This window comes from Vidua macroura, chromosome 6 (genome assembly GCF_024509145.1).
Source record: "Vidua macroura isolate BioBank_ID:100142 chromosome 6, ASM2450914v1, whole genome shotgun sequence".
Taxonomy (NCBI): Eukaryota; Metazoa; Chordata; class Aves; order Passeriformes; family Viduidae; genus Vidua; species Vidua macroura.
The window spans coordinates 33768641-33791177 of record NC_071576.1 but is presented as its reverse complement, the minus strand read 5'-3'; the positions used below and the strand labels follow the sequence as shown (position 1 = coordinate 33791177).

Here is a 22537-nt window from a genome sequence, read left to right as displayed (position 1 = left end):
TTACTTTGGCATTTAATGAACTTGCTCTCCAGTAAGTTACTTCTCAGTCAAATTTGCTGACAGTGGTGAAATCTTGCTCCAGTGGCTGAACAAATCTCTGAATCTTTACAGAAAATACAAATGTACCCAGATATGAGAACTTGATGCAGGTAACTCGGTCTCAGTGTAGTTTCAGTGTGGTGTGTCATGCATTTTGGTCCCTGGAGTTACTTGCCATCACTTTTCCCTTTCTCAGGAACTTTATTTTTCTATCCCAAGGTATAGAAAAATATATCCCAAACTGCCATGAGACAGCAGTTTGGTGTGCAAAAATTGTGCAAAGCAGAACACTTTCCAGGAGCAGTAAAAAATCTGTCTCTGGATTTTTAGGACTTGGATGACACCTTGTTTGTAAATCCTTCTCATGGTTAGTTCTCCATGTTAAACATCAGTCAGTTCTTCAGAGTGCAGTTATAATGAGTGAAAGGGATAGAACACTTTCTAAGAGGAGAGGGGCTGTACACAAGGTCATTAACTGCAGTTGTTGTCATCATTTGTGTAACCTAACAAATGGAAGGTGATATGAGAATGTTTTTTTTCTTTTTCATTTTTTCCCTTGACCCTTCTATCTCGCTACACTTCAGTGGTAAAGCAAGTTTTTCTTTAGGAAGTGTGAATTACAGGAGAACTCTTACTCTGTGTTAGAACATAAGTTGTTCAACACAGGGCTTAAACCAGCAACTGTTTCAGCTGAAATAGCTCCTGTTGGGATCAAAGGAAAATAGCAAACATTTTCAACAGGACGAACATAAAGTTTGTTTAGTGTAAAGATGACTGTAAGTAGCAGAGAAGCTAGTGAAATTATTTTAATTTTCTGTAAGGTGTACTTGCAACATATTAAGTTTTAAATAACAAGTTGATTTTCATCTGAAGTGATTGTCAGTTTTTAGTTCCCGGCATTTAAAAGTTTTGTTTTCTTTCACTGAAAATGTTAAGTCATAGCATGTTGATGGACACTTGGTTATTCAAATATACAGCTGTGCTGTCTAACAAATTTGTTGTTTTAACTGTGTGAGTCTATGAATATTAAAAAATACTGTGTGATAGTTTCTTGCTTTGGTGTACAGACCTAGTAAAAGTCAGTGACCAAGCAGAAAAGTTAATTGGCTTCAGTTTTGAGTTTTACCACTAGCACAAAAGCATTCCACTTTGGCTAATTCACTGCCTTGTGACAAAGAATGATATAACCCACTGTTCAGATGTGTTATTTCAGGTCCTTCCTATTTATCAGACTAGAGTCAATTGTGACAGTAATAAATCGCTAATTTAAAAAAATAAATTTGAAAAATAGTATTGCTGTTAAAAGCCAACCTCTTAATTTGTCTCTGCTTCAGATTTACAAGCTGTCTGTGTCATGCCTTAGGTTTCACTGGTGATTTCATTATGTATGTTGTTCTCATTCACATATTTCTCATATTAGGTCAAAGACCTTCATTGTTTGTTTAGATGAATCAAAGCAATCCTCAAAATCCTAATTTGCAGGAAGGATGCTTTTCATCAAACTTGCGGCTTCTCATAGGGGCATTGCTCATAAAATTGGAATTCTGCAGCCAACCCAGACCTTAAATATTGCAAAATAAAGCTTAAAGGCATTGTCAAATATAATAGGACTTTAAATGACTATGACTGAAAGTAATATGAAGATTTAATTATTCATGTCCACATGTGCTTGTTTTCCCCTAGGTGGCATTGGCAGGGTTGTCAATGGTGCTTTTATGGTATTGAAAGGTCATCGGTCAATTGTAAACCAAGTGCGGTTTAATCCTCACACCTACATGATCTGTTCTTCTGGCGTTGAAAAGATTATAAAGGTAAGATTAGTTATCAGAAAATGTGTTCTTTCAGTCTTTCAGGAAGAAATGCTTTGTTTTGCTCAGCATCATTCTGGTCCACACCCATTCTGTCATCTCTTATTGTTTTATAAAATGTTTTGTCTTGTTTGCTTGGGTGAGTTTGGTTACAGTTCTAATGTGATCTCCTAGAACTTGTGATATTCTGGTCTAAAATGTAATAAAAGTATCTCCAAAAAGTATTGTTGAACCTTAGCCTAGACTGACCTGGCTGAATAATGCCTCGGAAGGCCTTCTATAATTTTTGTACATATTTGTGCATCGCATCAATTCAACATACCTTTTCTGTGACTTCCAGAGGAAGAACTCTTAATACCTTGACAATATCTTTCTGAATCCTTTAACAATTTGCTGTACTTTTAGGAAGTTTTTTACCTTTTTCTGTGGAACTGAAAAAGATAAGAAACTTCGTTAGGTTCTGAAATTTTCTTTCCTTAAGGAAAGACAGTCAATATTGTGGAAACAAGGCAAAACCAGTTTTGTTATTTGGTTGGGAAGGCAAAGGATTATGCTGCACTAATGTGATTTGCATTCTGCTGTCATAGATATTTTGCTATAATTTAGGTCTATCAACAGTGTGAAAAAAGCCATAATTACTTAATTTTGAAGTAAGATAAAAAGAACTACTTTTGATCCTAACTATTTGTTGAAGTACTTCATGGAAATCTTACCTGCATGGGCTATAAATAATGTTAGAATATTGTGAATTATTTTGTCAGGTACAAGTTGATAGGATGAACTTGTCCTGCAAAGGAGTGTTTTAGTGATGTACAACTTATGGACCAGAGCTGACCCAAAATCCTGAGACCATGGCTCAATGCCCCACTGCATTGCTTGCATTACAGCTACTGTCAGCATTTGGGTTCTGACTGTAGTTCAGCTTTCCTTCTCTTCTGTCTTCCCCTGGTATTTCAGTTCTTTTCTCTTCATCTGTGCTGCCTGCCTGACAGGTTTGATTACAAATATATTAAATACAGGCTTTGTACAAAAGTGCATTGAACAGTCTTAGTAGCTCACTGATTTTTCAATTTCCAAGCAGTCAAACTGCCACTGTTTAACAACAGTTTTGCCACAGGCGTGGGGTTTTGGGTTTTTTTGAGTTGTGATTTTTTTGTTTGTTTGTTTGTTTCTTTTTCTTGTTTGGTTTTTTGTTTTTGTTTGAATTTTGTTTGGGGGTTTTTTGGTGGTTTTGTTGGTGGTGTGTTTTGTGGGGGTTTTTTGTTTGGTTGGTTGTTTTTTTGGGGTTTTTTTTTGTTTTGTTTTGGTTTTTTTGTTGTTGTTGTTTTTGGGTTTTTTTTGTTGGTGGTGGTTTTTTTTGGGTTTTATTTTGGTTTTTTTTTGGTTTTTTTTTTGTTTTGTTTGGTTTTGGTTTTTTTTTGGTTTTGTTTTGTTTTGTTTTGCTTTGGGAACTTGATTCCTGCAGCCTGAATTTTCCCTTTTGGATTCTAGATCTGCTGACCCTTCACCCTATGAATCCTTCCTGCATGAGTGTGCTTAGACTGTTGGATTAACATTGGTGTAAACATCCCCTGTGTTGCTTTTGTGTACTTCTGCTAGGGTTTTGGCAGGGCTTTTTTTTTTTTTTTGCCTGATTGTGATTAAAAGGTTAGTTTGATTAAGGTTGCAGTCACAGGTTGTGTAACTCTTTCAAAGACACCTCTGCTTGAGCACTTCCTTAGAAGAGAACTCCTGTTGTGTCACTGTGTGTGCAGTGGAACTTGTACAGCTGCTTTGAAGGAACTGAATTCCCCAGACATTTCAAGCTAGAAACAAATTAAGGGAAAGGTGTTTAATATATTAAGTTTATTGGCCAGCCAGAACTTCTTACCCTTTTGTTGTATGTCCTTTTGTCTCAGTTTGTAATGTGCCTTGTTTGGGGCTCGGGTTGTTTCAGTGCTCGTGTCTTGTCTGAGCTGCCTGACTTCACTCTCTAAAGGTGCTGTTTCAGTGCACAGCAGTTTGCAGGTGACTGTCCAAAGGTGGTTTCTTCTTCATTCCACCTACTTCTGTGGGTAGATTGGAGACTAGTAACTGCCACTAGCAGAAGAGCAAAACAGGAAAAACAGCACCAGCAGTTCTGAGAGGCCATTTATTGCATTAAAAACAGCTGGGAACACAAGTCTTTCCTTTGCATGCTGTCTTTCCCCTATATAAATGCTTGATGTGCTTGCTCAGAGAAATTGAGATGACAGGAGAAGGAACCATAAATAAAAATCATAGTTAAATTTTTAATATTTTCTTATTTTATTCCTTTTTGTTTATTTGTTTTAATCACTTTCTTAAAAAGTGTCCTTTTTATTATCCCTCAAGTGTCTTCTGAAACCCTTTCTGGAATTAAATCACAGAAGATAACGTCACTGTGGTTGCAATTGTAGAAACAATTGTAGAGACATGGCGATGTGTTAAAAATGTGGATCAAGTAGTTGTTTGTCTGAGGTCTTAATTTTTAGAGTAGCTGGCCTAAATTTAGTACTTCAAGAAGGGAGGAACTGATAGCACCACCATCAAGCCATTCAATAATTCCATGAGCTTCTGCCAACACATTTGCTATTTTTATGCTGATTGCAAATGAGATACAAATTCATCTCAGGCCTAGCCCCACAGAAAAGACTAGTATTCACAAGAATGATTTTGATGTCTGTGGTTATGTTTTTTTGCTTTAGTTTTATTTTGTTGTAAAGCACCCTCAAGAATATAATTCAGTAATTCATTGGTTTAGGGTTTGACTTCTGCTAGTACCAAAAATAAGACCCAACAATCTCATTAACAGAAGACATTCAGAGCCTCGACTCCAGTGTGTGGTGGGCACATCAACCCAAATGAATTGTTCACTGCCCTTCATTTACTGAACTTCAGTAAAATTGTATGAAAAAGTGCAGCTGCAAACTAAAATAATCATTTGCATCAAGCATTTACCACAAGGGCTGAAGCAATATTAAACAGAAAAATACCACTTTCCCCTCAGTTAAGTGTGCAAGACATTGGGATGTGCTGGCAGGAAAAGAGATTGCATTGCAGAAGAAATAAATGTGGCATTACCTCTGCTGTGTTGGGCTTAGAGGAGGGCCATGGAGAATTATGCAGTTAGGAGACAGTTCCAGGAAAGACAAAAATAGATGAAATATATAACAATTTTCAGAAAAAAAAATCGTATTTGTATTGAAAATGGAATATTGTGTAACAGAACACAACTGTTGTGGGTCCCATTTGTTTAAAAATCATAAGTGTGTTGGAGATAATAAAGTCTATTTGCACACGTTGCTATGGTGACAGATTAATGTCATTGTGCCTATCTGCCTCTGCCTAATCAGATAATCTAAGTGGTTTTAATTATCCTCACGCTACAGGCATAACTACTTTTTTGTTTCAAAATTTGGGAATTTGCCACCCTGGAATACAAGCAATTCAAAGATGCTGTCAGTAGATATCTACTGAAATAGAGAACCAGTTTTTTTATTCCCATTTTCTGTTATTGTTCCTATTTTTATATCTGTACTCAGGTCATCAGTGAGTAATATTCATCTCCTTAATCTTCTGACAGAGAAAGAACTTCTTGATATATTGTTGCTTCAGTGGGTTGATTTGCCAACTTATTTTCTCCAGTTCGATCGCATTATTCCTCAACATGATATCAGTCAGAGGATGAGAAACAGGCAAAGGCATTCCATTTACAAAGAAGCCCATTTCAGATGCCACAGAGAGCACTGGATCAGTTGATACCAGTTTAAAGACTTCCCCGTTCTGCCAAGGATAGATTCTTAGTCTGATTTCTTTCTGTGACTCTGGCAGGCCTTCACACTCCCTCATAACAAAATATCTAAAATGCAGGGATATCATGCTCCAGAGACAGCTGATCCCATACAAACAAGGTATTCATCCTGAATTCCCTTGACTTCTCTTTATTACTTACTTCTCTGTGAAGAAATCTCTCTGGGGAGGGAAAAGCCTCACCGTGGACTCTTTGTAGCTATTTTTTCAATATTTTATACTGCTCTGTTTTTTTTATGATGCTTGCAGTGAGAGCAGAAAGATGTGGTAGTGCTACCAAGGATGTAGAATATCTCTGTGCACACTTTACGTACCTTTTTAGAGTAATTTCATTACAAACAGACCTTTCTCACAGGGACTTTGGAGCAGACTATCTCTCCTCCATTATATTGGTTCATACCAGATCTAAGCATTTTATAATTCTCTTTCTTAAAAAATAAGAAAAGGCTTTTATGAAACCTAATGGTCAGTCTAATGCTGCTAAGATTATTTGAGGAAGAGGCATGCCAGGCTGTCTGTCTAAGCACACAGTATGAAGCATTTACAAGAAGTTACATGCTTCTAAAAAAGATCAGATCTGCTTGCTGAAATGCTCAGTAGTGGGACAAAGAGGGAAAAGATCTGAGGTTGTGAGAGAACATATGCTACATAAATCATCAAGAAGGCAGCAACCCAAGAATAGTCTTTTCAACAAGTAGAGTTCTATTTTTCTATTAAAAAATGTGATGTATCCACAAATCAACCATCTCTCTCATGGATTCACTGAGAGAAGGCTCTTTCCTATGTTGTCTTTAGGAAGTGGAACCTGAGAAACTGAGGATGAAGAGTGATTCTTTCTGTTCTCTTGAATAGTTCAAAAATGTTAAGTTTGGTTGCTGAAATTCTATACATAGTAGGCTTAGATTGGGTTTTGTTATCTTCATCCAAATGTGATGCTTGTCCTTTGGGCTATGTGTCTGGTAAGTGCAGTGCTGGATCCAAGCAACAGAGAACTGTGTTCATTCTGGATTCAAGTGTCATATTAAAGAACTGCACTGGGAGACAATTTGGTGAAGTATTGCAAATGATAAAAAAGTAATTAAGTACCAATAGAAAATACACCTTGATGTTGAGATCTTCCTAGAAACAATCTGATGTAACACAATGTAAAATTCCTTTCTCTTTGCTCTGAAAGGCAGCTTGATGATTGTCTGTAGAAGAAAGTGTATCTGCAACACTTTAATTTTTGAATAGTGTTTCTTTTATCTGTCTAGCCAGATCATATGTGGAAGCTCTGTTAACCATAAATTACAGAGAATGCAAAGTAAAAGCTTTCAAATTTGGGAGATTTCCAGAATAAAGTTTACTTGTTCATCTTAAATCCGGCTGTTCTGGACAAGTAGTTGCAAGGTAATTTATTTCATTTTGCTTCCATTATTAAAGGTGTAAGGTTTTTGTACACTATTGGAAATTCCAGTGCATACAGAGTAATTGGCATTCTTGTGGGCTTTTCCAATATTGCTTGTCATGGTAGTATCAGGTTATGTTGCGTGTGTTAATTAGGCATTTGTAAGATGAGTGCTGATTATGTCATTTATACATGCAAACACTTTTTGTTAACAGTTTTGTCTGTTTGGAACAAAACTTAATTAATTTCTGTAGGGAAAATTATTAGATTTTTTTTTCCAAATACTATCCCAAAAGTCCAACCTGGTATAGAGAGCTGGCATGGAATTTTTTCCCCTGAGCTTGTTAGCATGATAAAACCAAAGCATGGCTGAGATCAGATCTTTTATAAGCAGAACATTAAGGCATTGTTGTAGATAAGATACATTCTGGCTCTGCTTACAGTAAGGCATTGTTCATTCCATTAACCACCGATGCAAAGTGATAGTGGTTGTCCACAGAATGTCATAATCATATTGCCCTCAAATCTGTGAGTAAATCTGAGAAGGGTGAGGACATCCAACTATTATGTTTGCTATGGATTACCAATTTCTTAGGGATATTGGTGGGTCTTCTTTTAGAGCTTGTTTTTTCCCCCTTTTCCTCTCCATACCAGGAAAATTGACTGAAGGACAGATGGACAGCATAGTCAAGACTGTTGCTGGTGATGAAATCAATACACTTGAAAAGTAGCTTTCAGTAAAACTCTTCAACTTTACCTATTAAAACTGCTGCTGTGTCCTCAGAGGATGTTGGAAGATTTCTTTTCTTTGTAACTGTTTTCTAAAGGGAGTAGTGAAGCTCTACTTTTCACCTCCATGCATTCAGCTCCCTGCCTGCTGATCAGGTGGGATTGACTGCGTAGCTGGATGAAATGCTACTCTACACCACTAGCACCAGCAAATCTAGTTTCCTGGGAAACGAGTGCCTTCATTAGTGCTAAGACTGTATTGTAGGCAACAAACTATTCTTACTGTTAGTGAGTAAGCATTCCTTATTACATAAAAATAGAGCCCTGCAATTTGGGAGAAATTATCACACAATGAATTACCAAAATGATGGATAATTTTCAGTGTGAGAGCTTTTACATTCTGTATGGGTGAAGTAAATGCAGAAAAAACACATTTGTGAAGGGGAAGAAAAAAATCCCACAGCTCTGTAATACTTGTAAGTATGGTACTGAGGGGTAAAAAATAATAAAAACAATCTGCAACCTGCAGCTATTCTGGGTATTTGAGCTACTGTTCCATTTCAAATGCTTATAATAGTTTATTAATTCAAAGCTATATGCTTGTTTTTTTTTATTTTCTGTTACAGATCTGGAGTCCCTACAAGCAGCCTGACTGCACAGGGGACCTGGATGGTAGAATTGAGGATGATTCGCGTTGCCTCTACACTCATGAAGAGTACATCAGTCTTGTGTTGAACAGTGGTAGTGGTTTGTCCCATGATTATGCCAACCAATCAGTCCAGGAAGATCCACGGATGATGGCCTTTTTTGACTCTCTGGTGCGCCGGGAGATCGAGGGCTGGAGTTCTGATTCAGACAGCGACCTCAGTGAGAGCACAATCCTGCAGCTCCATGCAGGAGTTAGTGAACGCTCCGCTTACAGCGAGTCAGAGTCCTCCACCTCTTTGCATCACTCCCCACCACATGTGGCTGAAGAGTCTGATGAAACTGCCTATAACTTAAGGGCCTTAAGATCAACTGCATCTCCCTCAGCCAGAGAAGACATGGCTTCCCGTCAGCAGAGGCTCTCTGCACTGAGAAAGTATCAGGACAAACGTCTCCTGGCCCTTTCCAATGAGTCTGACTCTGATGACAATACCTGTGAGGCAGAACTAGATACAGACCTTTTCCCACGGCCACCATCTCCGAGTCCTGAGGAGAATGAATCCAGCAGCTCCAGCAGCAGCAGCAGTACAGAAGATGAAGAGGAGCTGAATGAAAGACGCACATCGATGAGGCAACGCAATGCGCTGAGGCGCCGACAGAAGGTGCAAAAGGAGGAAAGGACTAGCACTAACACAGAGAATGTAACCCCTTACATAGGTGAGGACATATATGATTACCCCCAGATCAAAGTAGATGATCTTTCTTCCTCTCCAGCTTCTTCACCAGAAAGGAGTTCGGCCAACAAAGAAGTGCTTAAAGAACGGACGTCCCCTTGTTCAGACAGTGAATCAGTGGAGAGAAAGATTTACAAAGCTTACAAATGGCTCCATTATTCTTACATATCATATTCAGCTAGTAAAGATGGTGAACCCTCCAGAGGAGATGGAGAAAATGATGAAGGGAAACCAGGAACCAGTGGAAGGCACAGCGTAACACGCTCGCTAACTAAGGAAGATGCTAGGAACTTAAGTTCAGTAGTTCCTCAGGGTTCCTCAGCTCTTTCTGCTGAAAACCACAACGGAGAAAATTTAAAAGAATGTGGTGGGATAGAAAATTCTAGTAATGGTCAAGCTCATGAATGTGACAATCAGCGGCGGATGGAGGGTCAAGAAAACACATTGGAAGACACGAGCAGTGGAGGTGTAGAGCATTCTTTTGAGACTAAAAAGCTCAATGGAAAAGCTAACTGCAAAGGGCTCAATAGCTGTAACGAAGAACCTTGCGTTCAGACCACAGGACTTGTGGAACAGAAAAATAGTCAGAACTGTCAACCAGCACCAAGCCATCACTCACTGGTCCCTCCATTCTCCGCTGTTGCCATCTGTAGCATGTCAGGTCACTGCTCCAGAAACCAGACTGATGGCAGTGAGGAGAGGAGCTTCGATCCCTCCTGCGTTAACCACAATAATGGCCACTTGCATCTTCACCCTTCATGCTTCAACAATGGACAGAGTTTTGGAGAGCAGGAGTCTGTGACGCAAGGACTACAGGTGCACTCAAATGCTGATAATGGCAACCTTGTACAGGTGGGTGTGACCTTGCACAGAGACTGCTGCCTGTCTGAAATGGACTCCAACAGCTACAATGTGAGCACAAGAGAGGATTCTGCTGACCTGCATCCTGTGGGCAGTGAGAGCACTCAGTCTCTTGGAGGACTGAAAAGACATAGAGCGGAGTTGGAAGATGCAGATTCAGAGAGTTCATCCTTAGAAAAGAAGTTAAAAACATGATAAATGCAAATGTCTGTCGTAGTGTGCACTCTCTCAGAAAGAAAAGGAAAAAGAAAATATTAAAGGCACATAGAGCTTGGGTCTGAAACATTGCGTTTGATTCTCCATTCCATTCTTGAGTGGGTCTGTTTTAGATTGCCAGTGGTTCATGCTGTATAAAAATCCAACTTGCTCCTTAATGAGACTGAGTCTAGTGTACCCATACAAGGTTCTGTTCAAAGTAAATCCTTATTAAGATGGTTGACTGAATAATTCTTGTGTGCACATGTGTCATTTGTTCAGCCAGCCAACTAGGATAACTCCTTTAAAGTTTAATTGTTCTTCTGAAGAGGAAGTTTTCCATATTGACACTACATATTGCAGGCTGAAGAATGGTGGAATTAGATCACACAATTAGGGTGTGTTTCTTATTGAGGAAAACAGGGAAGAAGTGTTTCTGGGCCCTTTATTCTGCTTCAGAAAGTAAAGAAATGCAACCATTAGGGAGGATATATTCAGAACTGGATGGTATCTTCAGAGATGATACTTCATAAAGTACTTACTTCTGATACAGTTCAGTGACATTATGCCAACAGAAGAGCTATAGGAAATGAGCCTCTTTCCAAAATCAACTTTAGACTGTTCCCATGGTGACATTCAATTCTGTGGGATTTTTTAAAGAAAAGAGCTGAATAACACAGTGTCATCACTATATAGAAGTATGATTGTTGGCAAGAGGCAGGTATTATGCTGTAGACCTCATTCTGACCAAGGGCTTTTAAAAATAAGGCATTGAAACATGCCTTTCTGTGATCTTAACACATAGACATTCTTTGTTATTATTATTATTCTGGTTCTGGGTGTTGGTATTTATCTTGGTTGTGCCCACCCTTCCCCCATGTTCTTACTTTTGGGAAGCAGTAGGCCAAACAGAAAATAGCTGAAGTATGGATAATGTAACTGATTCATGTTGACAGCAACATTTGGTAAAGTCTGAAAAATGCTTTTTTAGCAGTTTTAGCAGCCCAAAACTGGTTGCGATTGCAGATCAGGGTTGGTTTTCCACCACTGTGCTGCTAATACTTGAAATTGCAGATGGGTGGATGTATTCAGCAGAGTTCTGCATGTAAGGGAGAGCTTCAGAGAACTATCCCCACATGTGCGGAGCCTGGGTCTTCAAGTCTGGCAATCAGAACTTGCACAAGAGCACAGCTCTTGCTGCCAAGAACTGGAGTACTCTGTGTTGGACAGAGTTGTTTCATGCCAGGGCACTGCTGAATGGAGTATCTGGTGAGTCATCTCAGTTCTGGCTTGCTGGAATTGGTGGAATTGCTCTTGCTTCCCTAGCAACAAGGTAAGAGGAGTCACTGTGTGAAGGGAAAACAAACCATCTATAAAGGACACAAAATCTACATCTATGTGCAACAGAGGAAGAGACTTCTTTGGACCCCACTAATTTTCAAAGGATTTCAAGCCCAATACAGAGGAAGGGTTAGTTTGTTTTAAGGAATTGGAAATTTTTGCTTTCAATACAACTCTAGCAGTACATTGCTGTAGAGCAGTGGCCTCAGAATAATTACTTCATATCCACAGTTCTCTGATACCTTAGGAAAGTAGGAAAAAGCCCTGTTATAACAGGATAAAAGTGAAGGAGCACTTCAGAAAGGATGCTGTGAGAGGTAGGTGTGGGAGGGAGAGTGAAGACATGACCTGAAACATTGTCTTACAACTACTGTGAGTAGTCTACCATAAGCTGTCTGCCCACACAGGGTCTGCTTTTCTAGGTGAGAAAGGCAAAGGGGTGTTTGCAAACACAGGCAAAAGTGGCAATAAGAGCAAGCTCTGATACATTGTTACCTTACTGAAAAAAAATGTTCTGTACTTACTATATTGTACATCCCTATAAAAAGCACTATAGGAGTGTTTTCATTAGTTGTATAAACATCTTATTGTAAATTGTGGGTTTTAGCCAAGATCTTGAAGTTGCCAAGTCAAAACTTCATTATGTTTTAAAAGTTCTTTACATTGGAAAATTTTCTCATCTCATGCTCTTCTAGTGAATGAGCGTCTCTACTCTTCTTTGACATGGTCATCTTTTCCTGGTGTTTTCCCAAATGCCTGGTGGTCTCACTTTTTGTTTCTTTTGTTTGTTTTAAAAAGCAGAATAAAAGCTCCTGGACTTGGCGTTACAGAATCGGTAAGGTTGGAAGAGACCACTGGAGGTCATCTAATCCAACCTCCCTGCTCCTGTACAGGCTCTGGGCTTAAAGGATTGCTGTGGTTTCCCCAGAGACAAGCTCCCGTGCTGTCTGCAGTCTTGTTATTTCTAGTTTCTGTCAGGCAGGAGGAGGAAGGCAAGCTGCAACCTTAGCCTTTTGTTCCCAGGAAATTTCAGTGCACACAAGAACTGCAGCTTCTGAAGCAGTGCATTAACCTCCTCACATAAAAAAACGTTATCAGCATTAGGCAGCTCCATTATGTGGTAAAGAGCCCCAAAAAAGCAAGCCAGGAGGCAGTAGCATGTTCCTTTCTGGTAGCCACCACTGAGAAGAGTTGCTCTGTGCAGGTTGCTTCACTGTCATTGACCCTGTGTATTTGCTGTCCCCCCCCCTACACTGGATTGCTTGTCCTGCTGTGTGCCCACAGTTCCCATCTGAGTTTTGCTGTGTGCTTGGAACTGTCACTCCCTACTTCTGGTGAAAGAGTAAACTGTTTGGTGGAAAATCTTACTAATTTATCGGAAGATATTTTACCTTTACTAATAATCTGCCATGTACTTAAAACCAAAAAGGTTGTGTAAATATTGAACTACCCTGTTAGTCACTATTTGCTTACCATGCAGCTTGGTATGGCAGGAAATTTGCTAGGCCACCTTGTACAGTTCATGTCCAGAGAACCTTATCAGTGGGAAAGAAAAACCCTCCCTTACATCTCCCCAGAATATGTTAGACAGAGAAATACTGATTTTTTAAATGAAGTTCTTTCTTATATTTCTACAAGGTCACGGACTGTATTTGCTTATTCAGCTTTTTCTGTTTAAAGAGAGAGTCAAAGCTGACTCTTCCTCTGAAGAGCAAGCGCGAGGCTTGTCTGGCCTGCGATATTATTTGCTTGTAGAGATGCAGGAGGATATGAGATCTATCAACCAAAGTTGATCTGAAGTTTTTCCAGCTCTCCAGTGAACATTTTACCAAAGCTGGTGAGTCTTCTCCAAGGTGAGTGGCTCAATGGAGATGACACTTTGCTGTTTAGAAGAAGCTCTCACAGACTAAGCATGAGCAGAAAGACATAGCTGCTTCGAGAAGGCAAGAGCATAGGTTTTTACCAATTACTTGCAGAAAATTCTGAAATCCAGCCTGTTTTGGCTGGAGTAATAAATGGGAAGGACAACTTATTTCAGAATGTTTTCTCCAAAATTTGCAGTGGATTTTTTCCTGCTAAGTTTCATAATAGGATAAATAACGGAAACCCGATCCTAATCTCTGCTTATAACCTATGTCACTTGGTAGCTGGGAAATTACTATTCCTGAAACATATATAGAAGATAAATGTGATTAGGTCCACTTCTGAGGTCTTGTACTTGCCTGCATTGTCACATGCTCCTATGAACACATAGAGGTCTCTTGCTCACTGTGGCCATCACAAGCTGATGTGGCCTGATATTACGGAAGTCTTGGGCTGCTTTTGTTTGCAGTTAATTTATTTTGCTGTTTGTGGAAGAGAGTAAGACCAAATTGTTGTTATTACCCCATTGAGTTAAAATGCTCTGCATTAGTGAGTTTTCATCTCCGTTTTACAGGCACTGGTACTGGCAGAGATACCCTGTACACCTGATGCTTTCTCTCATTTTAAGCCACTCAGATTGTCTGTGTGTCTTTGTCAGACCTGGGAAACTCTAGGGCTGTGCTGCAGGATCTTGAGAGTACCAGAGAAATGCAAATGGCTGCAACAGCTGAATTACTATGTGCACATGCACATAGTTTTTCAGGAATTCTTCAATAAACTAATCCTAGCACATACATAATTTATAAAACACATCAGCACATTCCTGCAGCTGTGTCAGGATGCACTAATTAGTCCAGCTAGTGCTCTACTCTTATGAACAAGAATTCTGTTTCAAACATCTGAGAAAATGGCAATTCTCTAGGAGGAAAAAAAGAGAAAAAAAAAAAAAACACAACACCCCCACCACCCCTCCCTCAATAAAAAAACCCAAACCAATATCCCACTGGTTATGGGAGGCTCCAAGTTTGCCAAAGTTTTCTTCAGTGGTTGTGCAGATGAAAAGCAGAGAAATCCTAGACATCAGTGTGTTCTATGATCAGAGGAAATAATTTGAATTTGATGCTTCTACTTCGCCTGGTTGAAGTCAAGGACTTGAACTTGGGCCTCCTACCTTTTATTTGAGCATCCAAAGCATCAGCCTACTGCATTATTCAGGATGAAGTTTGTTCATCTTTTGTATGAAATGCAAAGGGAAAAGGAAATAGAAACAGTTCCTTTCACAGATACCTGGAGCAGAGCCTTGAGCCCAGCCCTGCTGGTTTATGGTTTGGTGAGAAAATGCTGGAGGACCTTTTCTCCCTTCTCCACCTTGTGTGATCTCTGTTCCAGAGAGCAGATGGAGATGCTGACACAGCTTTGTATGCTTACCATTGTCTTGAATGTGGGAGAATGGTCCTTTCCAAATTGGGTGGTGTGGGTATGATTTTTTTTTTATATTATTATTTTGTTGTAGACACATAATACCTACCTCCCAAGCTGACTGGCCAAGTCAGTGAGCTATTTGTTCTGGGATATGGCTAAGCAAGCTCAGCTTCTCTGTCTCAGGGATATTTCCCCATTAAGTTCTAGTCTTGCATGGTCTCAGCAGCAGCTCTGGCGTTGCTTTGCAGATGTAGGTTGGCACTGTTGCAGCTTTCAGAGCTGATCGGAGTTGTGCCTTTGCTGAAGATGCCGTTTGCACTCTGGCTGCTTGGAGCTATGTGATGCAAATGAGTAAAAATGCTCCTATAAGCACGCAAAAAAATGCCTGCATTTGAACTTTTGAAGGGGGAGCAGGTCCATCGCAGCCGGATGATGCCTCTGGCTATGTCTAGTACTTTTGCAATTGGATGCTACAGGAGTTGCAGGTTTCCATGTGTAATGTAGTCCCAGGACTGTATTTTACTTCACAAACCACAGCTTCTTATTAGCAGCATTAACAGCTCCTAGGTACCTCCAGGGCTCACCTTCTGGCCATTCCTAAATGGTCAAACCACATGATCTTTGGGAAGGTCTTACATGTCAGTATCCTGCTTCCAGAACAAAGACTGAAACAAAAGTTGCTTCAAGGAAAGCCTAATGCATATTTTCAAAGAGTTTAGTTCAGCATTTAAGGTTAAGTACTCATGAGATACATTTTGAACTCTTTAAAATGTGGCTGTGTGGCAGAAAAGGAAACAGCATGAGCTTCAGAACCGAATTCTGTCAGGAAATAGGAAAGGAGTTGAAATATATTTAAAAACAAAACTAACAAGACCCTCATACCCAATTTGATTTTGAATAGAAGTTCATTGCCTGCTTCAAAGAGTGACTTCTAAATGCCTCAGCAATAAGTTAAAAGAATTGACTTCTCACTCTTGAGCTTGACAGCTCAAACCCACTGATCTGAAGAAGCCAAAAAGCCACAGCCAGGCCTCACATCGCTCTCTTGGCAGGCCTGCCACACATTGTTGCCCAGTCAAGGTCACTCTTCCATGGGCAGCCAGCGTGGCTACTCCGTGTCAGCAGCAAGGCTACCCCAGGCTCTGACCAGCTGATTCTGTCTTGTTTTTTCTGCAGTTGTCTGGTTTAGATTCATATTGCCTGCAATGTGCTGAAGAAAACCCAAAGTGTTTTCCTCTAAGGACCTTAGTTGATGTCTGCCTTTGGATCTTGGAGGGAAGGTCTGGGGCTACATTTCAGGGTGATCTTTATGCAGCCTATTAAAATGAGGAAAAGAAATGCATTCTTGCAGGAGGAACAGAGGAGTACAAGACATGAGCCTCCTCTGACTTACTCTTTCCCTTCCAGAGATTTCTACATCTCCTCCAGGAGTCTTGTACATTTTTCTTGTCTCTAGAACCTAGAAAGACTTCCAGTGTTGGGTAGCTAGAAAGGAAAAATGAAACTTCATAGCTTTGCTTCAGTGACACTTCCAGTATATTATGGCCAGAACTGGCATTTCCTGGCTTGGAATTATATCCTTGAATACAATTTTCTCCAAAGCATAAGCAAAGCCTGTTTCCCACATATCTAAGCTTTGGATGGAGAGAAAGGAAAGATGGTCTGAGCTCCAACTACCTTGGAATAAAAGGATGTACATGTTTAAAGCTGGTTATAAGCCCTCTGTTCCCAAAGTTTGTATTACACACACCCCAATTCTGCAGTGCAGTGCACTTATCTGTATGCAGGGATGACAACAGCAGAAGTCCTGCATCTCCTTTAATTCTGGGACTGAGGGTGCTTCAGTCTGTCTGACAGGGCAGATCTCTAATCTTTCCATAAATAAGTTTTTTTTAGCTCATACATGTTTCTGATGATGTGGAAGATTTATTTTTGACCTGGGAAAGTCTGTAGCAATGTTTTGAATTCCTGAATGGCTGAACGATAATCTATCTGAGGCAATTTACAGCCTTAGATGGAGATTTTTATTTACTTACACATACTTTTAAAGTCAAAACTTTTGCAGTGTGTCATCCAACACAAGGGCTCTTCACCTTTCATCTCCCCTTTGTTTTCCTGCCCTCCACTAATAACCTCCACTAATGACACAGATGCAAAAGGTACAGATCATTTGTGAGCCATCTTCCCAACAGTTAATGAACATGCTGGGACAGTAGACCATCTTGTTAAAGACACACAAATTGCAGCAGACAGCAGGAAAAATGGCTCCTTAATCTATGCTCTGAAGTTGAAAATCTGCAAAAACATGGGAAGGTCTCAGTCTGAGTGACACATCATGACATCTCCTATGGCTGGGCCTGAAATACCTTTGATGTTTCTCCAATTTTATGCTATAGTCTCCAAAGCCAGTGTTTGTTTCCAGCCCAAGGGTAAGCCTACTCTAATCTAACTCTTGCCAGATGAAAATTATTTCAGAACTTAAAGTCAGTGTATTGCTTAGGTGATTACATTTCTGAAGTTTAAACCAAATTAAATACTCAGCTGATCATACTATACAATTATACTGCCTAAAGGGAAGGATTTGTCTACAGCTGGGAAAGAAAAAATCCAAACAAACCAACCAAACAAAAAAATCCCCAAATATTTTAAACTATAAACTCTGAGTAAAAAGGAAGCGGACGGTTGCATAAGCAGCTGAGATCTGCTACTATGAAACTGCTGCAGAGGGAAAACCTCCAGGACAGAGGCAGGCAGTCCTGCACTGCTCAGCTTCCTACGCAAACCAGTTCAACTTCCACAGCCCATGGAAAGCTGACAGGTTTGTGCTTGTTGACTCACAAAGAAAGCCCCAAAAGGAGCAGCAGGAGTGTTTGGTGGTAGTCAGGCTCAAAGAGGGGTGCTATGACTCCTTCTGTCATCAGTGGCTAGTGAGGGAGCTCTTAGAATCACATCATGATATGGGCTGGAAGGGACTTTAAAGATCATTTCGTCCCAACCACCCTGCCATGGCCAGGAACACCTTCTACCAGACCAGGCTGCTCAAACCCCCATCCAACCTGGCCTTGAACATTTCCTGGGATGAGGCACCCACAAATTCTCTGGGCAACCTGTTCCACTTCCATCACTACCCTCACAGTAAAGAATTTCTTTGTAATATCTAATCCAAACTTACCTTCTTTCAGTTGAAAGCCATTACCCCTTGTCCTATCACTACATACCCTTGTAAAAAGTCCCTCTTCACATTTCCTGTATCCCCCTTTAGTTTCTGGGAAGCTGCAATAAAGTCTCCGCAGAGACTTCTCCAGACTGAACAACCCCAACTCTGAGAGTTTCAGCCTTTCCTCATAGGAGAGGTCCTCCATCCCTCTGATCATCTTTGTGGCACTCCTCTGGACTCACTCCTGCAGGTTGATGTCCTTATGCTCAGAACCCCAGAGCTGGATGCAGCACTGCAGGTGGGGTCTCACCGGAGCAGAGCAGGGTAGAGGGGGAGAATCCCCTCCCTCACCCTGCTGGCCACAGGTAACTCACCCACAAAACGTTGCCCTGTGGAGGAATGATTCACTGGGAAGGGGGGGGCAGGGAGTTCCCAGGATTCTGTTCCCTCCCTCACCAATCCCACTTGTTATGGCATCTTTGCTTGTGATATCGGGATGCGAACAGCCCATTTCACTACTGCTGATAGCAGCATATAATGGAGCGGCCTCGGTAGCTGTGCCTTCCTTCCACCCAGCCCTGATTAAAAATGGTTTTAGGATGTTATCCTGGAAAGTCTAAATACCACACTGAGACAGCTGGGTACTGGTGGTTTGCAAATGAACTTGGGTTCAGGGGCAGTAAATGCAATAATAAAATAGGTATTTACAATTAGCAAACAGTGAAAAGGGGATGTTCACTGCAATAAATAATAATTAGAAATGAGGAAATATGGGCGAGCAATGAGGGAAACAATCATCCTAAGGAGAGGAAAAAAAAAAAAGAGTACAGGGCAAGTAAGACTGTTTGGTCAAATTCAGATCAGAAGGAACCTGCTGTTTTTCCAAGAGCTGAAAGTGCAGTTTGTCTGCAGTGCACAGGGTGGGCAGAACCCTGAGGTGAGCTGCCCTGCCCCTGGAAAGCCAGTGAGCAGCTGTGGCTCCTGTTCCTTCAAACCAACAAGAATGGATAATTTGCACTCGGGAGTTTTCAGCTAACCATACAGAGAGACCTCTGAACTGCTAATATAGTGTGGGGGGTATTAACAAACCTTGCTGCTCAGGAAAGCTCTGGGGGTCTGGGAAGCAGCCATGGAAACAGGATGACCTAATTCCAGTCCCACTGGCTTGCTTTCAGTGCCAACAGAATGAAGATTTGACATGAGGCAAGCACTAAAAGAGAAGCAAGAAAATATCATCATGGCTAATTAAACAGTGCAAACTGATAGGGAATGGTGTAGAAAATGGATAGTGTTGACTAAGCATATTTTCAAGCTCAGCTGATAAATGTAGAAGTTGCAATAATACTTGGGTCACTGGAGAGGTGTTTTCAGTGTCCTAGGGCCCAAGCATTGTCTATTAAACCAGAGCAATCCACATTCAGTGCATTCATCATTAATCAACATTAAGCCCAAGCAGCAAATCATTAGTGACACTTTTAGTGGACAGCAGGGCCTCAAATGGGTATTGATACATCATCTATCAATGTCTTTATTAATGGCTGGGCAACATGCACAAGGGTAACTGTGTCCTTTGCAGTCTGTATTACAATCAGAAAAGATAGTCAGCGAGAACAACATGGCTCAGCAGCCAAGCAGCCAGATCAGGCCCCAGATCAGGCCTTGATAAACCTGGGCAGCTTGGGTATGGGAAAAAAACAGGCAGAAAAGCAGGGATTTGTATGGTTGAGGGATATAAAAAAGACAAGTCAATGTTACCTTTTTCTAACATCTTTTAGGATAATGAGGTGAAACCAGACTCCAAGCAGTTTCCACCCTCTGTGTGTTTCAGCTATCTGTTAATCGCCTTGTCTGGTGCAGCGCAAGTCAGAGCTGGGGACTTCTCACAGAGGGAGCACTTTTCCCACAGCACCGTGCCTGGGTGGCTGCGTGATGCCAACACTTCTGCAGGTGCTCCACTGACACGTGAGCAGCACAGACATTTGTCCCTGTAATCTTGTACTGGACAGCCCCACTTCCTTCTGGAAGTTAATGGTGCAGTGCACACTGCTCTGCAGAGGTAAACCTGCACCTACCTGATGTACTGGAGAGGCAAGCTGAGAAACTCCTGAAAAAGCATTTAAAATGTTTTTTTTTTTCTCAGATAACTACTCTGCATGCATCCTTCAGAAGCTACATTAAGCCCACATGTGTCATTCCTAAAGTACTGCAGCTGACTGGTCCAGTTTCCTGCTTTTTAATAAAGTGAAAGCCTTATTTACCTTGTGTACAAAGACAAAAGTCCCTTTCAGCCCTTAGCTCTTTGCTAAGGCAGGTTGTGATTCTTCTCTTTGCAGTTTCTCCCCACTGTTCCCCACCCCTTGTGCTGCTCAGCCCATGCTCTGCTGAGCAGGCAGCTGGAGCCATTCATGCCAGCAGCACCGTGCTGGGCAGCAGCAAAAGCCTCACCAATGCTAAATGCCCAGACAAGGAGATGGAAAGAGCCCAGGATCAGGGCAAATGTGATCATAACATCATTGTGTCCTTCTCTGAGGAGCTGCTCAGAGCAATGTGCTAAGACCATTTCTTGTTAGCTCGATTGTTTATGTTTTCAAGTCCATGAACATAAACAGTTCTTTGTAAAACAGGCATGAGGGTTCTGTATGGCAAGAGTAAGGAAGGATGGGATATACAGATATTTTGGCTTCACAGTCTGTTCTCATGTACTTACGTGGTGGCATTTGAACTCTTTGAGAATTAATAAACTAATTCACTAAACAGTCATGCTGTTGTTCACTAGGTTTCTTATCTGTGAAAAGTAGCAGCAGCTTGAGAATTTTGCTCCAAACACTTGGATTTTGCTTAAGGTGGTTCTTGATTACCTTCAACAAAATGAACTGATTTAAGTTCTCTTCTCGTGAAAAGTATGATGGAGAAGCTGATTTATTCAGTCAGGGAATTCATCATTGCATAAACAGAGGAAGAGGCTGAATTAGCATTAGTGAAAGATGTATGAATGTTCCTGGAGAAATGTTATTACTTTAATTCAGAGAGTTGACTCTGGGGCTTGGCTTCTTCTCTTTTGCTTTGTAGGAGTTGCCAGTGGACTGCTTTGTGATGAATATTATCTCAGTTGTTCTTATTTTCTTAAATAAATCTAATTATGCTTTTTCCATGCAGGAAATGGAATCAAATTATAGGTATCACTCATTCATCCTTTTGTAACTCCTGTAATATTAGCAAGACAATGTCCTGCTGGTGAAGAAAGCAGTGTGCTTGGCCCTGGGCAGTTGGTACAAGATAGAAGCATCTGATCAAATTATTCAGCTTCTCAAATAAATCATTTTTAGAGGATATTGATGATTATAATTTCCTTACCTTGTTCCGTCCAGCTTGTTCCTAGCCATGGAAAATCACCATGGCAGAGGAGTGATGCTGGACAGGGGGATATGGCTAGTGCTGAACACGAGGATGCCACCAAGGCAGCCAGCTGGTATAACTCATCAAAGCAAGTGCTTGGTAGTCTCACACATATCTTGGATTCTTCTACAGGACTTAAAGCATGTCATCACATATGTCCTGAATTATGTATGAACCGCTGATTGGACGTAGCGTATCTGTGTAACCACAGTGTTATCCCCCCGCCTACGGGCTGCCGGCTCCGCCAGATGGGAAACGTCTGCTCCTGCACAGCCCAGCTGCGCTCTGTCTTCCTCCTGTCTCAGACATCCCAACTGCAGCATGGTAGGTCTTGGACCACAGTGGTCACAGGTAGCTGGCCAGGATGGTTCCTGACTCCCCCATTGGGGGGCCTGGCTGAGGCCTGCTGAGAAGCTGCTGCTTGTGCTTTTTTGCAGCTGTGGTAATAGGAAAGGGGAGAGGGTTGGACCACCAGCATGATGAATTGGTAGCAGGGTGGGTGCACATCCTGTGCTCAGTGCTGGATGAGCAGTGATGGTCCCCTCTGTCCTTTGGGCAGGCAGGATTGGGGCTCTCATCCCCAACACCTGCACTGGCATTCGAGCAAGTGTGACCCTTTCACCCCAGGCACTCTGCAGCCTGTGTGCCACAGTGCCATCTGCCACGGCCAGCTGGGAGCAGTGGGCTCTGCGCTCAGGCTGGACAACACAGACTCTCAGGAAATAAATCATCACTGGCTGAGGGTTGGGCCTGGTGTCTTTAGGAGCGGGTTTGTGGAGGAGCAATGCAGGGCTGCACTCATGGAAGTGGACTCCGGGCAACAAATGTGGTCACAGCTCCTCTCCTCACTTCTCTACAGGGGACACGGTCAAAAAACATCAAATCTCCTAGATCTCCTAGAGATCTCTACCTTTATTCCTTGTGAAGAGCCCCTGCAAGTCTGTAAAGTATGTGCAGGACTGGGGCTGCCCAGCTTACCTGCAGGGCTGGTGTCCTCAGCTGTGCAGACTGGCTCCAGCTCCATGTGTGCTCAGAGCACATCGCCAGCAGACAGGCTCAGCAGCCCCTTCCCAAACAGGGGGGCTCTTCCTTACTAGTCCCCAGCCCTGGGGAACTGACCCAGCCTGCCCCCAGTTCTCTGTTTATTTCA

At 41.4% G+C, this 22537-nt stretch overlaps 1 protein-coding gene across 5 annotated transcripts in view; it reads left to right on the top strand.

Annotated features, from left to right (window-relative positions):
* DCAF5 (DDB1 and CUL4 associated factor 5) overlaps positions 1-10287 on the top strand; it is a 72020-nt gene extending 61733 nt beyond the window's left edge. For all 5 annotated transcript variants that reach the window (XM_053979784.1, XM_053979787.1, XM_053979786.1 and 2 more), the window contains exons 8-9: positions 1723-1850; positions 8400-10287. In XM_053979784.1, the coding sequence (XP_053835759.1) occupies positions 1723-1850; positions 8400-10208 (1937 nt within the window). In that variant the 3' untranslated portion in view covers positions 10209-10287. The remainder of the gene's footprint in view (positions 1-1722; positions 1851-8399) is intronic.
* Positions 10288-22537: the final 12250 nt, after the last annotated feature.